The 19,601-nt window shown below is 51.0% G+C and overlaps 1 protein-coding gene across 1 annotated transcript in view; it reads right to left on the minus strand.

Annotated features, from left to right (window-relative positions):
- The window catches only part of PAFAH2 (platelet activating factor acetylhydrolase 2), a 39,077-nt gene that overhangs the window by 1,533 nt on the left and 17,943 nt on the right, over positions 1 to 19,601 (minus strand). Inside the window, exons 5-10 of the mRNA XM_075552696.1 lie at positions 16,416 to 16,484; positions 15,902 to 16,040; positions 12,827 to 12,940; positions 9,917 to 10,008; positions 8,408 to 8,578; positions 6,097 to 6,245 (exon numbers count right to left, since the gene is read on the minus strand). Of these exons, the coding sequence (XP_075408811.1) occupies positions 6,097 to 6,245; positions 8,408 to 8,578; positions 9,917 to 10,008; positions 12,827 to 12,940; positions 15,902 to 16,040; positions 16,416 to 16,484 (734 nt within the window). The remainder of the gene's footprint in view (positions 1 to 6,096; positions 6,246 to 8,407; positions 8,579 to 9,916; positions 10,009 to 12,826; positions 12,941 to 15,901; positions 16,041 to 16,415; positions 16,485 to 19,601) is intronic.

The following is a 19,601-nucleotide window of genomic DNA, read 5'->3' on the forward strand; positions in this document are numbered from 1 at the left end:
AATGGGGAACAAGGGGAAGGTTAGGCAAACCTCATAACCCAATCAACAGAAACTCGTGGCTGTCGAGTAGATTCTAACTCACAGCACCCCTACGGGGCAGTGCCGAACCTCTCCATTGGGTTTCCGAGGGTAAAAATCGATGCGGAAGCAGACTGCCACCCTTCCTCCTTCAGTGTGGATGGTGGGCCCAAAGCATCCATCTCTTGATGCTTAACCCATGGTGCCACCAGGGCTTGTTGTATGGTTGGGACAGAGTGCCTGGTATGGACGAGGTGGGCCGTCCTACAAAGGAGGAGCACTGGACTCCCCCACACTGAAGGGCTTGACTGTAGTGGTCATGAAGGGGGTAGCACCCAGGGGAGTTACTATTTATTCGCTGCCTTTATAAATGCCTTACAGGGGACACTGCTTAATCCAAACCGATTCAGGAGTAATGACAGTGGGTAATGCTCACGCTAGGCACTGTGCTAAATGCTCTATGTACGTCGGGTCATTGAACATTCACAACACTCGTATGAACTAAGTATGACCACGAACCCCATTTTACAGCTGAAGGAACAGGTTCAGTGAAGCTACCTGACTTGCCCAAGGTCATTCCCACGGGTGAGTGGTAGACAGAGAGCTCAAACCCGGGTCAGAAAGGATCAGAAAAAGGAACGTCGACGTCCAGGCTCAGGGCTGCTGGGAAGCAAGAAAGGGTCCCTTTGCATCCGGCTGGCGGCAAAGCGAGGGCCACTGTGCCCAAAGGTGGCCACACCTTGAACCAACTTAAGACCACGCGTGGCTGAGTGTGCGCCCGCTTGGCCTATGGACAGGTGGTGCTAACGACCTGGCAAGAACCTTGAGAGAGGGTCCAGTGTCTCCGGTGGAAGGAATGGGCTCAGCCGAGCAGGGACGTGGAGTCCTTGCTCTAAACTAAGAACCTGGAAGAAGGCAGGCCTCAGTCTCCTTCCTACTCAGATGCCCAGTGCCCCACCAAGGACCTGGCATGGAGCAGTCCCCAACAAATACCTGCTCCCTACTCACTTATGGGAGAAACTGACGGGACTCTATCGTGGGGAGCAAGGCCGATAGGAACCCGAGCTCACAGTCCAGTGGGCAGGACGCACAATGCCCACCACCAATGGTACAGCAATGAGAGGAAGGCCAGGCCATGGAAAGGAAGAGCAACGTGTCGGCTAGGGAGAACCCTGGTGGCAGCCGAGGGCAAGCTGAGGGGCGAGAGCCGTAGTTCGTCTTAGAGGGTGCTTGGGGCCCTCCCTAAGAAGGTGAGAGTTGAGCGCAGACTTTGGGAAGGAGCCATGAGTTGACCTGCAGAGAGAAGCCCGTGAACAGGTCCTGAGGTGGGAGGGTGCCTGGGGGCCGGGGTCCTGGGGGCGAGAGCAGGCAGGCAGAGAAGGGCAGCGGGTGGGCACGTTGGGAGGTGCTGCAGGCGTACAGTGTGAGGTCAGCAGGGCTCGGAGCACTGGTCTTGACTCAGAACTGGGAGCACGGGGTGGGTGGGGGGCTTTGAAAGGAAGAGTGCCAGGATCTGACTTGCTTTCTAAAAGAATCGCTCTGGCTGCTCTTTTAAGACAAGACCGTGGACGGGGCAAAGGAGGGCCGTGGGCGCCCAGCGGGGGGACCACTGCAGTGCTTTGATGAGACGGACGCTTGGACCAGGCCGGATGGCAGCTGTGGCGGTGACGAGATTCTTTGGAAGGTACGAGCAAGCAGCGAGCGTGAGAGAAGAGGAAGGGTGGGGAGGATTGGGGCCCAAGTAGCCAGAAGGCTGGGTTTTCTACTAGCTTAGGGGGACAGACTGCCAGTCAACAGCTTTCTGCTCGTGATGTCGATTAGACACCTATTCTACTGGCGATGCTGTGGGCCGTATCCAGCCAGTGTTCGTAGGTGAGCTTCAAGTGGCGATCTGAATTAGGGGCTGTCAGCATGGAAATGAGACTGAGCCCTGGAAACAGCTAAGCAACCTGAGAAAGGGCAGACCGGGTAGTCCCTGACGGACGTGCAGCGCAGCGATTCAGTACATGGACTTTGGAAGGACAAAGCCTGCCTGCATACTGACTGTGCAAATGAATCACCAAATAGCCTTGGCCCAAGGCCTCCATGAAGCTTCGGGACCTTCTCCGTCTGTAAAGGGAGTGAATAGTAAGCGTCCCACCAGCCTGGCTTGATGGTGCATGTAAAGTATGTGACATGGACTGGCAGGACCTAAGTCCTACAATCTTCCTACGGTCTAAGCCTCTTTCCATCCGGCTCCTGTTCTCGTGGTCGCCAGCAATGAGCACCTTAGCTACTAAAGGGAGCCCAGTCACGTGGTGGAGGGTGCTGGTCATCTCTAATCTTCAGCCCTGACCCACTGCCTAAGAGGAAAGAGAGCAAAGTGGGCTGAGGATGTGGTCCGCCCCCATCCAAGTCTTGGTGGTTACAAATGATGCTTGATGGTCTCTATTAACAACGAAAGTCTCTAAAGTCAGGCTGGGATAATGACTCTTGATGTCAAGGTGACAGGAAGAGCCATACATATAAAAATGCAAATTTAGGTGAAAAAAGGCAACACAGCCATGTTTTAAAGATGAACTCCATCCAACCCACACTTATCATGCAGCTGGTGGAAATGCCATGCACACAGGCCTTCCAGGGGTGACAGTACCTGGAACTGGTCCAACCACATCGAACGTCTCACCTTCAGGTCAGGAGGCCAAACTTTTAAAGGCACATGGCAATCAGTGTGTCCGATGGGCAGGGACGATGAGTGGCCCGGTGTTATAAGGAGCACAGGTGCGAATCAGGTGAACAAACTCACAGAGGACACCACAGGTGACCCCAAACCTCTGAGAGTTGTCACGTGCATATGGTCTTGCATGGCTCCTGACGAGATGACCAGGGCGCACAGAAGGAGTTACAAAATAGCTGACTGTACCTCCAGGTTGGAGTCTGGCTAATGTTTAGCAATCCAGACATGCCCTGACTTCCTTCTGCAGGGTGAAGATAATGGTCTCACACTCCATTCTGACTAGACAAGAAAGGAACATCCAGCCAGGAGGGCCCTGGGCTCATGTTGCCCAGTGCTCTACAATCTATCTGGGCAGGTAACCGTGGGTTCGTACAAACAGACTGAGACACTTGAGACTCTCGCTTAGGAAGGTCAAGAGAACCTGGGTCAGTGGGGGCTGAACTGGAAAGGGTGTCAACAAGTAGAAAGAACAAGTCATGAGTAGCCGAAGCCAATCCAAATGATGAGGCACTATGGACAAGCAGACACAATCAGCCGAACTCTAACAGAGCAGAAAGAAAAGCACACACTGGGGCAGAAAGACAGATGTGACAAGAGGAAGAGACAGAGAGCCCGCACTTATGAGAGAGACAGAGAAATGAAGTCCTGCCAATGACCTTGGTTCCTGTAACTTTTCATTTCCCATCTAGTCTAAGGATACCCTTATACACGTCAACTCTTTACCCCTTTTTCTTTAGGTAAACTGGAGAATCTTTAGTCCTTGCAACCAAAAACTTAACTAAAATCTCAATTCTTAATACTATTAAAGTTGAGTAGCCATCTTACACTGTTTCTACTTGCCTAGAGAAAAAGAAAAAGGAGAAAACTCAAGGCTCAGGAAAGGGACCAATGTTAACAGGAATAATTGTCTCCAGGAACCATGGCCTCCTCTAACCTGAGACCAGAAGAACCAGATGGTGCCCAGCTCCCAGTGCTGACCCTTCTCACCTGGATCATAATGGATTATCCCGGCCCCCAGAATGAGCAAAACAGTGGAAAAGAACCTCACTTCTTTGAAAATACCCAGACTGAATGGACCCACGGAGACAGAGGAATCTTGACACTGACCACCCTGAGATAAGTCTTTGAGTCCCGCACTGAAACTAGGCTCTCAAGCCGTTTCTTTCTCCAGCTCAACAGTAGGCTAGCTCAGAAACCACTGCCCCTGAAACCACTGCCCGGAGATCATACTTGAGCCGTATACCAAAAGTATCTCCTCAGTCTTCATAAAAGCAAATAATAGTAACTAGTGAAAAATCTCTGCCTTGAACACTAGGTTCTTTGATGGGCTAATTATACAAGGGGACTTCAAAAAGTTAATGGCGAATGGAATTAAAATATAATGGACATTTCCCACATACCTTCTGGAAGCCCCTCCCATGAGATCAGGGAGCGGCAGTACCCTGGAAGATCAGATAGGAGGGGCAGTGAGCTTATGTTAATTGACTCGCATTACGGGAGGGTGAGAACAGTGGCACAAGTGGAAGAATAAAATCAATGCCACTGAATTCTACAGGTAGAAGCAGCTGAACGGGCTGTGCTTTGCCGCGTCCACGTGGGAACCTAACACTGAGGGAGCGATGACGAGGGCTACGTTCCCTAGCTCACAACAGAGGGCAGCTGGAAAGCTAGGATTCCATGTGGGAAAGCCTCCGCTTTGCTAAGTTAGAGATAAAGTCCAAGACATGATCCTGTGTTAGATATCGTTCCAGATTCTCCCCCAACAGCTCTGCTGCCTTAGAGTGAACACATGGTGGCGTCTATCTCCTACAGAGTGGACATCCCTTTACGATCTCTTTCCTGCCATTTCACCCAGCCCTCCTCAGACCTTCCCCCAAGGCAGCTATTAGGCTTCCTCCCCTGTGAGCTCAGGGACCTTACTGCAGGTTCCACCCACCTTGTGACCTAGGGAACTACAGAACATGCATGACTTATGGCTACCTATAAATATCCCAAGACGGTAAACACTCTCCCCTCCCAGGTCCAGGGGCTGAGGCGAGCATGCTACCATACAACGTGTCTGACTCCTTTATCGTAGTACGCCCTGTCCTAGCCTCTAAGACTTCCCGATGAGCGCCATCTAGTATAACTGCACAATTGCGGCTGTCTCCTATGGCATGGACAGTCTCAACAGGGAGTGAGACCACCAGCACAGCAGTAATGAGGACCAGCCGCAGTGCTGCGCTGCTGAAAACCACCTGTGAGACAAATCCTCCAGAGGAGCAGGGTGGGTGGAGGCTGTGCCAATGGGAAAGGAACAAGCTGAACTGGAAACAAGGGGACTGTTGCCATTGCGTGAAGAATGTGAGACCAATATCATCCGACAGTGCGGCCAGCCATTATGGAATGGGAACACTTCCACCCCAAATACAAGATAGTATTATGTAAATAAAAACACATTAAAGTTCCCCGCGGTGAACCAAGCTGCCTTGAGTACCAGGGCTCTGTCCATGCTAACAGCGGTGTCCCTTGACCATGAGGCAGAGAAGGTCTGAGAGGGCACCTCTTCTGGGCGGGGAGGGGACCAAATGGCCTCTGAGTTCAGTTACAGTTCAACAGGCCGGAGGTACATTAGTTATCATCTTCTCATGCTTTGGTTTTTGAAAGCATTTCACCTTCTTGTCAACTTCCCCCACAATGCAGACAGTCAGGGGTGGTGAACTTGGAATTGGACAGCAGCCGAGGAGCCCTGGTGGGGCAGTGATCTGCACGTCGGCAGTTGGAAAGGCTGGGCTTTTCTACTCCCGTACACAGTGGCAGTCTTGGAAACCCACAGGGCTCGCTATGAGTCAGCACCGCCTCCAGAGCAGCGAGTCTGGGTTTCCTGAGTGGGAAGAAGTGGACGCCCCACTGGCAGTGAGGATGGCGAGGCTCACAGCGCTGATAGGGGGAAGTAGCCCAGGTCATGCAGCTGGTCAGAGACAGAGTCAGGATCACCAGACTCCCAGAGAAGCGTTTCTTCTATAACTCTGTGCAATCTCTTTCACTCAGGTTCCCTTTTCTTCCCTTAAAGAAGCCGCCCAGGTCCCTCACGCGCCCTGTGACTGCGCTTTGCAGGGACTGCCTCTTTTAGAAACTGAAGCTCCGTGGCAGCCCTGGGTGGATCGAGCAAGGCTCTTGGTTCCATTTTTCCTACATGCTTCACGGATGACAGTACAATGCAAACCTAACTCTTAAATGTGCGGGAAGCCAGGGGATTGGTGTGACTCCTGTCATTGCCACACCGGATCTGTTGTGGGGGCTGGAGACTAGCCGCTACAGAAGACAGGGCTACAGCAGCTCTCGGGGCCCCGCCGACCCCCACGAGCCCGCGCTCGCCTTACCGAGGTGCTTCTGCAGGAAGGCGAGCATGGCTCGCACAACCATCTGCTGGCCTTCATAGGGGTCCAAGCTCCCTCGGTTTTGAGAGAATTTACTGAGGAAACTGCTAGCCACAAAGGCGAAGTCCGTTTGACTCCGATGCACAGAACCACTAGAACCAAAGAAAGACAAGTCAGGGGTAGGGGTTCGGGGCTGGGACGCGCACACACACACGTTATTTGTTAAGCACCTACTATGTGCAGAGGGGCCTTGGGGACACAGTACCTAAAGCCCTTGGCTATTAACGATAAGGTCAGTTGGGTGCGGGGAGGTGTGGCAGTCTGCTGCTGTGAAGATTACAGCCTTGGGAACTTGATCTCGACTGTCTCTCTACTCTGTCTCTGGAGGGCTGTTGCAAGTCAGATCTGCCTCAATGGCAGTGCATTTAGTTAATACGTGCAAGGTGTTTTATAGGTATTCTCATCTGATCTTCACAACTATGTAAGGAAAATACTTCCCCTTTCAACCGAGAGGAATTGGACGCTCAAAGACATGGATTGATCTGTCAAGGTCAAATAATCGTGATGGAACTAGGATTTGCATCTAGGAGTGCCTGGCCTTCACAGACGGCTGGCCCCCTGGACCACACTGCTTCCTGGCAGTGCAGGGAAGAAGCTGAGTCAGCTGGACCGGGATAGGGGCAACGAGGGGAGGGTCGCAGCACCCGCTGTCCCCGTTTGTTACTGTAGCCGGTTACACCACGGCTGTCCTCTGGAGGGTTTGAGAAACTCACAAAGCACACCAACTCCTGCCATGCAGAGCCGCATCGCGACCATCAGACAGGGAAGGCAAGAGCACATGAAGGGATTTCTGGATTAGATTTTAAGTCCTCTGATATCCAATACAGTGAACGGTCAGGACACCCTGACTAGGCTGATTCCAGCTAACTGACTCATAATTAATTTATCTGTCGGTTCAATGGGGAGGGGAAATCGAAACGTTAAACTATTTGTTTGACATCAGCCATAAGCCCAGACTTTAAACAAAGGCATGATTTAAGTCTGCACAAAAGAGTGTGCAGACTAAAATAATGGGCGCACGGACTCTAGCCCCCAATTGGGAAACGATGCATTGCCCTAAGTAAACCTCCTTACAGACCCCTTGCCTTCCTTCCCTCCAGAGCCCAGATTATCCTGAGTCTGTCTGGCTTGGGAATCTTGCCAGAGATCTTCTGACTGCCCTTAAATAAAAAAGGTAAGGAGGTAAGGGGCTGATCATCAGGCTGAATGAAGAACAGGGGAAGAAGGCATTTGGAACTACTGAGCATCTCTCCAGCATTCTTGACAGCTGTTGGATTTGGCCTGTCCCGAGACGTGCATGTGGTCATTTGTTGCTTCACTGAAGTAGGCACTGAGACCCCAAGCCACGTGTGAGCCACGGCATGAGTGTGTATGAGAGCCACAGATGAAGGGGCACACGAGGGGGCTTGAAGGATTGGCCGTGTCTTTTCCCCCAAACCAGGTGCAAGAGACTCAAGTCAGAGGGCTCTGGAATGGGATTCAGCCCTGCCCGGGGATTCAGGGCCATTTACCATGCACCCTGCTTAAACGGACTGAAAACAAAGTCCTTCCGAGTGAGAAATGGCTCCCTAAATAAAGCCAGCGGATAGTCGTGGGATGGAGGGAGGAGAATGTGGCCACTCTTACTGAGAACACAGATGCTCTTTAGAAGAAAGCACGCAAGATCTGTGAACTCGTGTATTCATGAAGACTTCTAAACATCTCGGAGCCCTCCTGGAGGAGTGGGTTCCATGCCAGGCTGTTAGCTACGAGGTCAGCAGTTGGAACCCATCAGCAGCTCCTCCCCGTAGTTCCAGCCTTGGAAACCCACAGGGGCAGTTCCACTCTGCCCTAGGGCATTGTAGGAGTCAGAATTGACTCGCTGACAGTGAGTTTGGGTTTTTTGATTTTAAAAATCTCTCTGACGAATGTCAAAGGGCCGCCCGATCCCACTCTTTAAAAGACCCAGTACAGTTCCCGCCCGAGCCTAAAGGTCTCCAGAGCCCACCCAGACCCACCCAGCTCTTCCCCACACACAATCCGCTCTCTGCTCCAGAAAGCAGCAGCCGGATCCTGCCACGCCATCTCACATAAGCTACTGAAGGAACTGCTGTCAGGGGACCGACAGAAACTTGAAATGAACTTGGGTTTCTGAAGCTTGGGAAGTATGACCTTGAGGTCCTCCAGGAGTGGGCAGAAACGTGGCATGGACAATGCACACGGCAGACCGGAAGCAGGGACCCTGGGGGCACGAGCCGGGCTGGCGTTGACTCACAGGACAGTTATGATCTTAGAGTGCCCGTGCTGGGCGCAGAGCTTCTTCATCAAACCGATACTCTCCACCGTCTGGAAGTTCTCAGTATTGATGAAGAATATGGGGCCCCGGGCCTCGGGGTAAAAGTCCCGTTCCAGCGGAAACATCCAGGCATCCAGAGCCACAGCGCACCTGGAACAGAACAGACGGCAGGAGGCGCCAGGCAAACGCCCAGGCAAGAGCAGTGAAGACGTTAGGGAAGGGTGGCACTCTTCCCTTCAGTGGGCTGAAGGGGTGCCAGGGACCCCATCTTTCTGCCAGTAGCTAGGATGGAGAACGCCTTCACCTGTCACCAGCGGGGTCTTCTAAGCTTTCAATTCTCTGAGTACAAAGACCAGGCTTCAGTTTCCCAGAATGGCGCTTCCATCGGCATTCTTTGTGTACCCACTCCTGCTTAAGCCGAACTGTGAGACGGAGGACTCACCTAGTCCCTGCCCACATGGAGCTCTGTCCAGCAGGGGACGCAGGACAGAGTTGTCAAACCATGTCGCTATGTGCCCTGGTCACACAGAGCCTTCTGTCGGCGCAGAAGGTGTGCGGCAGGGGAGAGCAGGGAAAGTGGGTGCCTGGTCAATTAAATTAAGCAGCAGTTTCTGTCACCAAAGGCAAAATGAGGACCCCAAGATTTGTCCCACTCCCCTCAAAATGAAAAACGTTAGCTCCTCTCTCTCCTTGACCTCTCGCACAGGACGTTCTGTCGTCGCGGCGATATGCCCCGGCACCGTGGGTGCCGTCAGCCAACTGCAGGTCTGCCCCCTCCCCCTGGTTCTGATGGAGCTTCCCTCTAACTAGGGCGCCCTGGTGGCATCATGGGAACCCCGCAGCTGCTCTGTGGGGGAAGAGGAGGCTGGCTGCGCTCGTGAAGATCCATTTCTGAAGCACGCAGGGCAGTTACTGGGCTGCTGGAAGTCTGAACCTGTTCGATGGCAACGAGTGACCTGCTTCTGGCTCTCATGTTTGTCCTAAGTACAACCCCATCTCCAGGGAGTAGCCAGGGGGGTCTCTAAATATGCTCATCTATTGAATTATACACACACACAATGGACAGGCCTGGCTGTTAAAAGCCCTCAATGGTTTCCCATCCTGCATATCTCTGGGTCACACTGAGAATGCCCCTCTCACACGGTGCTCCTGCCCCCCATGCTACCACCATGTGCCAGCTTCCCGCTGGGGCACCAGGGCTTCCCTCTGGCGGGAAGGATCTTGGCTCGGCTGGCGTTTTTGCCTTTGGGGTCTTGGCTCCTGTGACATTCTCCGACACGGTGGCCCATCGGCCTGTTTGAATGTCCTCATGACACTTGGCTGCTGGGGGTGGTACTCTTGGTGAATCTGCTCACACAATGCGACATCGGACACCTTGTGCTCTTGTTCACCCCTGAGCCCCCAGCCCCTGAAGCAGGGGGCTTTGTGATTGTACAAAATGATCGGTTGACCGAATGTGGCCAGTAGCAGTCTCACTGGAAAACTCACCGAAACTGGGTTTCCTTGGCCAAAGCCAGGATAGCCGTGGCTCCTCCGAATGAGTGTCCCATCACCGCCACACGGTTCAAGTCAATGCTGCCCTGGCGAAAACGAAGAACTTGGCCCGGTCAGAGATTCAGGGCTCCCTCTCTAAGACTTCCTCAGGGCAAGAGGAGGAATGATGGGGGCAATGGGGCAGAAGGCACTATAAACGCCGTTGTGAGCCCACTGAAACCACACCATTAAGAACTTCCTGCTTCCGGCAGAGCAGCCAGCCGGGCAAGCCGCAGACCAGACGGTGCTCCTGAGCACTGTGCTTCCACCTTGAAGTTTGTAACTTGGCCCTGTACAGCTGAATAGTGACCCAGCCCAAGTTCACAGCCAACCAAGACCTCAGACCAGGGACTGCTTTGGAAACAGGGTCTCTGTGGAACTACCCTGGATCTGGGGAAGGCTCTGGGTCCAGTGACTGTACCGAGAAAGGTGAGCAGGGTGTGGACAGAGAGAGGCCAGGCGAAGACAGGTAGGCACTCATGCTGTGCTGCCCGAAGCCCAACAACACCAGGAGCCACCAGAAGCTCAAGAGGCGGGGAAGGATTCTCCCATGAGGCTGCAGGGTGAGCGGGGCCTGCTGCCACTGTGGCTGCCCCTGGACCAGCGAGGGGAGAGACGCCTGTTGTTGGAGTCACCACGTTTGTTGTCAGTGACTGCAGCAGCCCTGGAACACTAATGCAGATGGCAGCCGTTCTGCAAACCATATTCTGCATCTTTATTTTTATAGTTTTTGTCACTTAATGACTGGATGAAGGGAGACATTCAACTATCTATAAATAAGTGAGTAGAGATGATGAAAAATTCACAGCAACTCCTCAATCTAAGAACACTGAGCAGCAGCACCCCCTCCATCCTCTAGGACCCTTCCCTTGTAGACTGGTCAGGGCCTGAGGCCGGGATGGGCGGGGAGCTCCTCTGCCCAGCCCACCTTGCTCAGGAGCAAGGGTGGACTGTCCAGAAACCTGGCTATCTGGCCTGATTTTCACCCAAAGCCTGGGGACAGAGGGGTGGGGAGGCTGAGTCTGCCTGCTCTAACAGGCTCTGCAAATATCTATTTCTGGTTGTCCCCAGAAGCCTTCGGGGCATGGTTATATAAAAAAACGACTGTAGCTTCCACAAAGCCGCTCCGGAGATCCCCCTAGGCACTGCTGCCCAGCCTCTGCTCTGAACCCTGACTGGCTCTGCTCGCCCCAGAAGCTTTGTACCTAAATTTTCCCTCTTTGCTCAGCAACTTCAGATCAACAATTTAGTTGGAACTGGTTTTAAAAAATTTGTTTTTAGATTTTTTTAAAAAGTAGACCAATACAGTCAATAATGATAAAGTCAATGTACATAGAGAATTTCCCCACCCACCCCATTCCCTATCCACATAGTTACCCATTTCCTACCTCCTTCCCTCATGAACCCTCAATATTTGATAAATGATTATTGTTTTGTCATGTCTTACACTGTCTGATGTTGCCCGTCCCCCAGGGAGAGGGTTAGATGTAGATTCCTGTAATCGGTTCCCCCTTGCTCCCCTGCCTTTCTATCACTCTCGCTCATCTACATTTTACAGTGTCTATTCTGGTGTCACCTCACCAGCCGTGACTGAACTGGGCTGAGCCCGTTTGTGATCTGGTTTCTTGGATGACCTTCCAGAGATTCCTTATACCCACCTTTTATACAAGTGGTACTCTGTCTTTTTTTAACATGCCATTAGTACATACAGAACTTCCTTGTCCTTTTTCAGAGCTACATTTGATTTTGCTGTGGCCTAGACAGCTTAGCTGATCATCAGATCTGTTCCTCTCCTTCCTGGATGTGTGACGAGATTCTGTATTCTAGCCTCCCTTGCAGCTAGATGTAGCTTTGTGACTGAGTTCTAGGCAACAGAATGTGAGCAAACAATCTCCACTTCCAGACCTGGTTCATAAAAAACTCCTTCTACAAACTTGCAGGCTCGTTCCAACCTGCTGGCTTAACAGAGTGGAGGTGGCGGTCCAAGGATGAAAAGGGCAGAGCCATAGGATGCAGAGAGCTCGGGTTCCTGATCTGTCCCCTCTAGAAGAACACCCACTGGGGACTGTATGTGGCAGAGGAATGCATTCCTATTGCATTAAAGCCACCGAGAGGTGGCGCCTCGGTGCTTTACCCTTAGCATCTCAATTCACGCATCCATGGGGCCATCACTGTGGGACCGCTCCCCTCACTGGGGTGGTCATTTCGTGGACTACCCATCTTTGGTATTCCCACCAGCACAGGAGAGACGGGCATTTATGCACGGAAGCCAGATGCAGCCGCACGGTTGACACCGATTGCCAAAGTGCCTTCCCCAGCAACGTCGGCAGGGAGTGCTGACTTCCTCGCAGCTTTGTCACCATGGTGACTGATCAATTTTTGAATCTCATCCAATCTGATAGGTGAAACTTGGCTTTTTAAATTCTGTGTGTATCCCCAAGGCTGCCTCTTAACTAACCCAACTAAGGGCAACCTGCCAATCCCCAATGTCTGTCTCGGACTCATAGAGGTGCAGGCCAGGACTTGAGTGCTAAGTGCCCAGCCAGTCTGGCAGGGGTTGGAGATACACACTACATGGTTGGTAAGACGAAACAGAAAAACCAGGCTCAAAAGTTGTGATTCCTAAGTTTGTATGGCGATCACTTGTCATACAGATTAAGTACTCATACAAGTTGCTTTAAAAAAAGAAAAAAGGATACCATGGTTATTCACTGGCTTAAAGCCAGTCTGTCTTGGCTCTTCCTGGTTTTGAGAGTCAATAATTCTTGATTGTTTTATGCTAAAGAGAGTTAGTCTTCTGATATTTATAACCAAGAAATTCTTCATAAATATATTCATTCCAGCTCAAATAATATTCTGCCATACCTTGAAGGTCATCAGATCCAATCCACCTGGCAAGATGTTGAGGACAGTCTGCCCAGCAGTGGCCTCCTGTAGGACCTTCAACACCCGGACACACTCACTCACTCTCTGATGCACCTGCAACAGACAATCCCAGTGGGAGCTGGATACTGCACAACCACCTGGTGACAGGACCAAGGAAGTCTGCCCGTACACACCTGCCTGCACACAAACACGGTGGGCCCGTCATCCTGAGAGTGACTCAGCCCCTCACAGCACAACTGTGCTGTTGGCCGTCGCAGGTGGGTTGTTTCTGGCTCACAGAGATTCCGTGTGTTCGGGGCAGACTGCTCAGGGTTGTCAGGACTGTGACTTTTAGAAGCAGATCGCCAGGCCTGACTCCTGAGGCCCTTCTGGGTGGATGTAAACCACCGACCTGGTGGCTGGCTGAGTGTACCACTCCAGGATTCCCACAGCCCCCATCCACACCACCCAACAGTATGACAAACTCAGCCAGATATTTTCCCACCCTTAGGGCTATCAGAAAACCCACTGCCATCCAGTTGATTCCAACTCATAGGGGGCCTGGATAGGGTTGTACATCTTTATGGGAGCAGATGCCTCATCTTTTTCCCACAGAGGGGCTGGTGGGTTTGAACTGCCAACCTCGTGGTTAGCAGCCCAATGCTTAGTCAACAGTGCCACCGGAGTTCCTTGGCTGTCAGAGCGGAATGAAATGAGATAATGTATGAGGAATTGTCTTGAAAGCAAAAAGAAATGAGAATATTATTGTAAAGCTGGTAAGTAGCCACCACCCAGCTGTCACTGGAGGTTTGCCCGCTGCTGTGCCTGAGAGTTTTAGTAGCTTCCGGACCAAGATGAATTAGGAAGAAGGGGCTGGTGACCGCCTGCCAAAAATAAGTCAGTGAGAACTGTACAAATCTCAATGATCTGACCCAGAACCTTCTATGGGGCTGGAGCCAAATTTGGTCCTGTTGTGCATGAGGTCACCATGAATCAGGGGCCAAGGGGACCGCAGCTAACAGCAGACACCGGACAACAGGGCACACTTACGGGTACTGGTCGTGTCTGTTTAGCAACTCTCCCCCCTCTCCTGTATTTCTGGTGGGGATTTGGGTACAATTTGGGTACAGGCAGCCCCAAATTGTGATGTATTTGAGTTACAGCAAATCGCACCACTGAATGTCCTTTTGGGGGTGGGGGGGTGGGGCACAGGTAAAATGCAGATAACTGGGGAAGCAGGAAGTGCAGATGTCGAAGCTGTAAGTTTATATGTGACATTTCCAACCCCTCAAGACAAATGATGACAGAATTTTTAAAGCAACTGGTCAAGGACAATACTAACGAAATCTTGGGGGTGGAGTAAGGTATGAGACTTCCTTCCAATTTCTGGAAATCCCATCATAACTCAGGGACCGCCTGTACTTTTCCCTTATCCCCAGAGGTCATCCCAGGGTTGCAGCGGAGGACCGAGGAACGTGCACCTTAGGCTAAGAGTGCACCTGCCAAAAGAAACTGTAGTCGCTGAGAAGGTAAGTGTGAGGGTTAGAGTTTCTGCCAAGTAGACCTTGCTGGGTGAAGGTCAGTCACGCCTGCAGCAGCCTGATGCCATTTCCTCTGGGGTATGTAAGCTAGACACCCAGAGCAGAGCTTAGCAATGCTCACCCCTTCACCTGCTACTGGAGCTGGATCCTGCAGCTGGCTTGTCAATTTCCTGTTGGGGACTGCCTATCCCAGGAGCCATCAGCAGAGTGCTGATCCTGGATTCATTCAGTCAACCTCGAATTCATCTACCTCTGCATCCAACCAGCTTGCGGGCCTCCTACTTCCTGTCCGTCAGCTTCTCCAGCTACATGAGTCAGCGGATGCTTCCAGCTTATACCTTACTTATCCACTTGAACTGAACTAGCTGTACCTACCCATACAACTGTGAGTCATTCTGTGATAGAAATCTCTCTGTATACACACACATACAAGCTCCACTAGTTTTACTGCTCTTGAGAAACCACACCGACACAGTAAGGCTGAGCATCTGGACGCTCACAGTTGTTACGGGCAGTAGTTCTAAAAAATCATATCATTGTGAATGAGGGGGAGTGCAGGGTGGAGACTCAAAGCCCATCTGTAGGCAGCTGGACATCCCCTTACAGAAAGGTCACGAGCCAGTCAGGGTGCAGTACAGCACCATTAAAACATACAACTTTCCTCTAGTTCTTGAATGCTGCTCCCTCCCAATTCTACCTTACAAATCCGCTAAACCTGAGCATGTGCCCGGGTACACGTAAGAGCTGGAAACACAGGGAATCCAGGACAGATCCACCCCTCAGGACCAATACCGAGAGTAGCCATACCAGGAGAGTAAGGGGAAGGTATGGGGAGAAAGGAGGAACTGATCACAATGATCTACCTCTAACACCCTCCCAGGGGGATGGACAACAGAAAAGTGGGTGAAGGGAGACATTGGTGAGTGTAGGACATGAAACAATCATAATTTATAAATGTTCAAGGGTTCATGAGGAAGGGAGGGTGGTCGAGGAAGGGGGAAAAATGAGGAGCTGATACCAAGGACTCAAAATAGAAAGAAAATGTTTTGAGAAGGATGATGGCAACAAATGTACAAATGTGCTTGGCACAATGGGTGGATGTATGGATTGTGATAAGAGTTGTATGCTCCCCCAATAAAATGATCTAAAAAATAAAGAACTGTAGTTCCAGCCAGTCTCATAAACTGACCAGTTTGTGAAGAAGCATGCCCCACAGAGGAGACAGAGCTGGGAAAGGAAGCGTGACCCTAATGAGATGCTGGTCTGTGACCAGCGGTTCTTTCTTTCCTCCCTCCTGCTTGTAAGAGCCAATCAAGGCCCTGTGCTTATGCAAACTTAAGGTGAGGTTCCTTTACTTACAATGCAAATGAAGAGTGACCCACTTCTCCTGACTTACTAAGTCTGATTGGCAAGTTCAGACCCTCTGTGATTCCCATTTCAAGGGAGGGTGAGTGGCCTCGCTTGGTGAGTGTGCCCTCAGAAGAGCAGGTTTATGCATGCTCCCTCGCGCTCTCCCCCATGGGCACAAGCCTACTTGGGCATTCCGAGCATGGAATGTCTTCTCCCCTTCTCCAAACGGATGGTAGGGGATCCATTCTTCCTCCAGTGACTCACTGGTCGGGTTCTCCTCTGGAGCCTTTGTGCAGCAATAGGTGGTGGCAGCTGACTGGTCCCTGAAATACACGTGCCATCAGAAACCAGAAGACTCTAGAGCGTTCTTTCCCCTTTAACAACCGCTCCCTTTGGGACAAGACACTCTGGGTCACGCTGTAGCTACCTGGGAAGGAGATAGATCTCAGGATACTTCCAATGTCATGGGAAAATGACAAACTTGAGGGACAGAGCTGGGCTTGACCCAGGTGAGCGCTATCATTTGGGGCATCTAAAGTCTTTGAACCTTGGCTTCTTAACCTTTACAATGGAGATAATTTGTGTCTGGTGTGGTTATTGTGAGGATCAGGAATAATTACGAAGACTTGACTAACCTAAATCTTAGGCCACTGCAAGAACCCGCTCTATCAACGGTCACGATGATTGTGACCCCTCACCTGTGCTCTACGACAGCAACCACAAAGCCACGGGAGGCCAGCTCCATGCAGAAGGCAGAATACAACGTCCTAAAGGGAGGAGGGACAGAGATTAAAACAATGCTCACTGGAGAAGTGCTCAAAACCACCGCCCGCCTTACCTCCCAGTCCAACCTGCTGCCTCGGTGCTAGCCCCATCTCACAAGGTGGAATAAGGGGAGTTGCAGGTGTGTGTGTGGGGGGGTGGGGGGTAGGGGCCCTGCCAAGGTGCTCTCTCCGTGACATTCCCTTCTCTCACCAAGGCTCCATAGCTCTTCCCCCAAGCCCTCCCTCTCCCCTCCCAGGTGCTTTCCAGGTCTCCAGAAACACTGACTCAGCTGGTCTTCTGAAATGCAGATTGCCCTCTTCCACAATGGCATTGTTTCTTTTTGTATCAACTGCATTCTTACTGACTGGTGTCTGCTTGAGGAGCCCAGGTGGCATGGGGTTACCTTTAGGTCTGCAGCTGGTCCAGGGAGAAAGACAAGCCTTTCTATTTCCATAAAGGGAAACACATCAGGGCTCTTCGACCCAGACTGAAGGGTTGCCATGAGTCTGGATGGACTCAGTGGCAGTGAATGAATTTATGTCTCTGTATAAGGTACCCTGTGGGACAGTGGGTTAAACATGGGGCATCTAACATCAAAGCCAGCAGTTCAAACCCACCAGCCTTCCTGTGAGAAAAAGAAGCAGCTATTTGCTCCTGTAAAGATGTACTCTCAAAAGCGGTGAGGAGCAGGTCTCCTCTGTCCTACAGGGACTCTCTGAGTCAGATCAGCTAGAGGCAGTAGGCTGTGGTTTGTCCATCTGTACATCTTCCAATTAAGTTGGTAAGCTCTTTGAGGACAAAGACTAGTGAATTCTTTAACATACTACTCAACTGTGATTTTTACTGTGGGTTTTGTGTTTGTCTTTCAACTTTTTAGGAAACACACACACACACACACACACGCTTCAAAAGTTCATGGAAAAAGCCCATTTTCTTTGAATTCTAGCTTTCCACCAACTTTTTGAAGCCTCCCCCGATATGGGAGACACTGCTAATTGCTTACCTCAAATACCCATTTCCATTCCTTTTTATTAACAGAATCTGATTTTCAGCTGAAGACGCTGATATTCTACCAAAGCCTTTCTGACAGTGAGGCATTCAGTTGTAGGCCAGTAAACAGCCATACCGTAGATACTCGAGTATAAGCCGACCCAAGGTACCTAATTTTACCACAAAAACTGCATTAAAAATGTGCTGACAAACTCAGCTTATACTTGAGTGTCTAGGGTACTATGGTACTTCTCCACAGGTAATTTACATTTTCTAGCAGGCACATGTTTTAGAAGTGTGTGTGTGCTGGGGGGGGGGCGAGGGAGGGTGAGCAGGAGGCTGTCCCATGAAGAATGGAATCGGGCTCGCCAAGCTGCACTGGTCGAACTGTTGGATCGGTGTAAGTGCCGCTGTGGATATTCTCAACAACAAAAGAAATTTTAAAACAAAAATAGAATTAATATTGATGTTAATATTTCATTCAACCCAACTATCTGAAAATATCATCATTTCAATCTATAGTAAAAACTTTCACACTAATAATGAAATATTTGACTTTTTGACGTCTCTCTTCCACGGACAGCACAGCTCTGGACCGGTGCTCGAGGGTCAGCTGGGGTCGAAGGCTGCTCTCCCAGACTGAGCAGCTCGAGCCAAGGAGATGAAAGCAGTTGTATTACATAAAACCAGACTCAGTTCGGACTCAGAGTGACCCTAGAGGACAGAGTAGAACTGGCGCTGTGGTTTTTCAAGACTGTCAATATTGGGGGAGGCTTCCTCCCGGGGCTGGTGGTTTCCCACTGCTGACCTCTGTAGTTAGCTGCCCAGCAGGCAGACCACTCTGCCAACAGGACCTCATAGTTGTGTTGTACAGAGCTGCTTCCTCAGAGAGGAGACTGCGCTCCTCCTGCTGCCTGGAATGTAGGTCGCTGGCTGGAGCTAAGCAGCTACTCTGGGGCATGAGAGAATCATAGACACAGAGGTCACCCTCGGCGGAGCAAGATTACGGAGGAAGTCTGACCTGCTGGTGACTTCCTGGAAAGCTGCTGTTTCACGCCTGCAGTGCTCAAGCACAGAAAACAAAAATGAAAAAAAAATGTTTTATCTTGTTGAAATCACGAATAGTTGGGCTTATTCAGTTAAGCACAATTTGCCTGGATCCTAGTTCATTCAGGATGGTCAGTTTCTTCAGTGTCTCTTCATCAACAGATTTCTTCTTCCTTCCCCATCTAAACTGTACGCAACCTTAGGCCAGCCTTCAACTCAGTGAATGGAAAGCCAGCCCTGAAAAAGGATGGCTTGCCTTGCTAGCCTCATGTCCACATCCGCTCCCCCCCCCCAAATGTGGCTGTCCTTATCGATCCTGAAGGGCAGAGCCTACGACTATCATCGTTGCAGCCTCACGTTCTTCTCATGACGAGAGGCTGGATACAGCCGGGTCTTAACGCGTCTACCTGAATAGTAAGAAGGCAGCAAAACACAACCCTTGCATTCATTCTTTCCTCCATTCAGTGCCTAACGGCTATGAAACTGCTCCTCGCCAGGCACTAGCCTAAGCACTGGGAGAGCTCTCAGACAGGCACAGACCCTGCCCTCATGGAGCTTAAAGTCTAGTAGTGGTAGGTAGCTGGATAGGGAGTTGTTCCTCTCCATGTCTAGCGGCCTCCTACAGGAGGCTGGAAGCCAATTCAGGCCCCTGAGCCAGTACTAGGCAAGGTGGGCTTAATTCAGCCAATGGGGTCAACCAGTACCATTGACCATAGCTCCCAGCAGAAGGCCCTAAAAGCCGGAACCTGGAGACGACTGCCTGCCTCACCCCCCTCCCCACCCACGGGCCTCAGGTCACATGTGTGGGGGTGCAGTCCTGTATTCAGTTAGCTGTAAAACCTGAAACTTCTATCCTTTCTAAAAACTCACTTGGATCACAAACCAGGCTTTGGCGGGAATTTCTTTCTCATGTGAAGCCAAGGACCAAGGCATTTCCCACCCAAGGAATCTAAAATTGCATAATAGTTAAATCACGACAGTTATGGAAATGAATGGCATTTATGTGTTATGAGTTCTTATTGCTGGAAATTTTATATCAGAACTCAGAATGGAGGGCCCTGAGGACGTGGCACATAAACTCA

This window comes from Tenrec ecaudatus, chromosome 1 (assembly GCF_050624435.1).
Source record: "Tenrec ecaudatus isolate mTenEca1 chromosome 1, mTenEca1.hap1, whole genome shotgun sequence".
Lineage (NCBI taxonomy): Eukaryota > Metazoa > Chordata > Mammalia > Afrosoricida > Tenrecidae > Tenrec > Tenrec ecaudatus.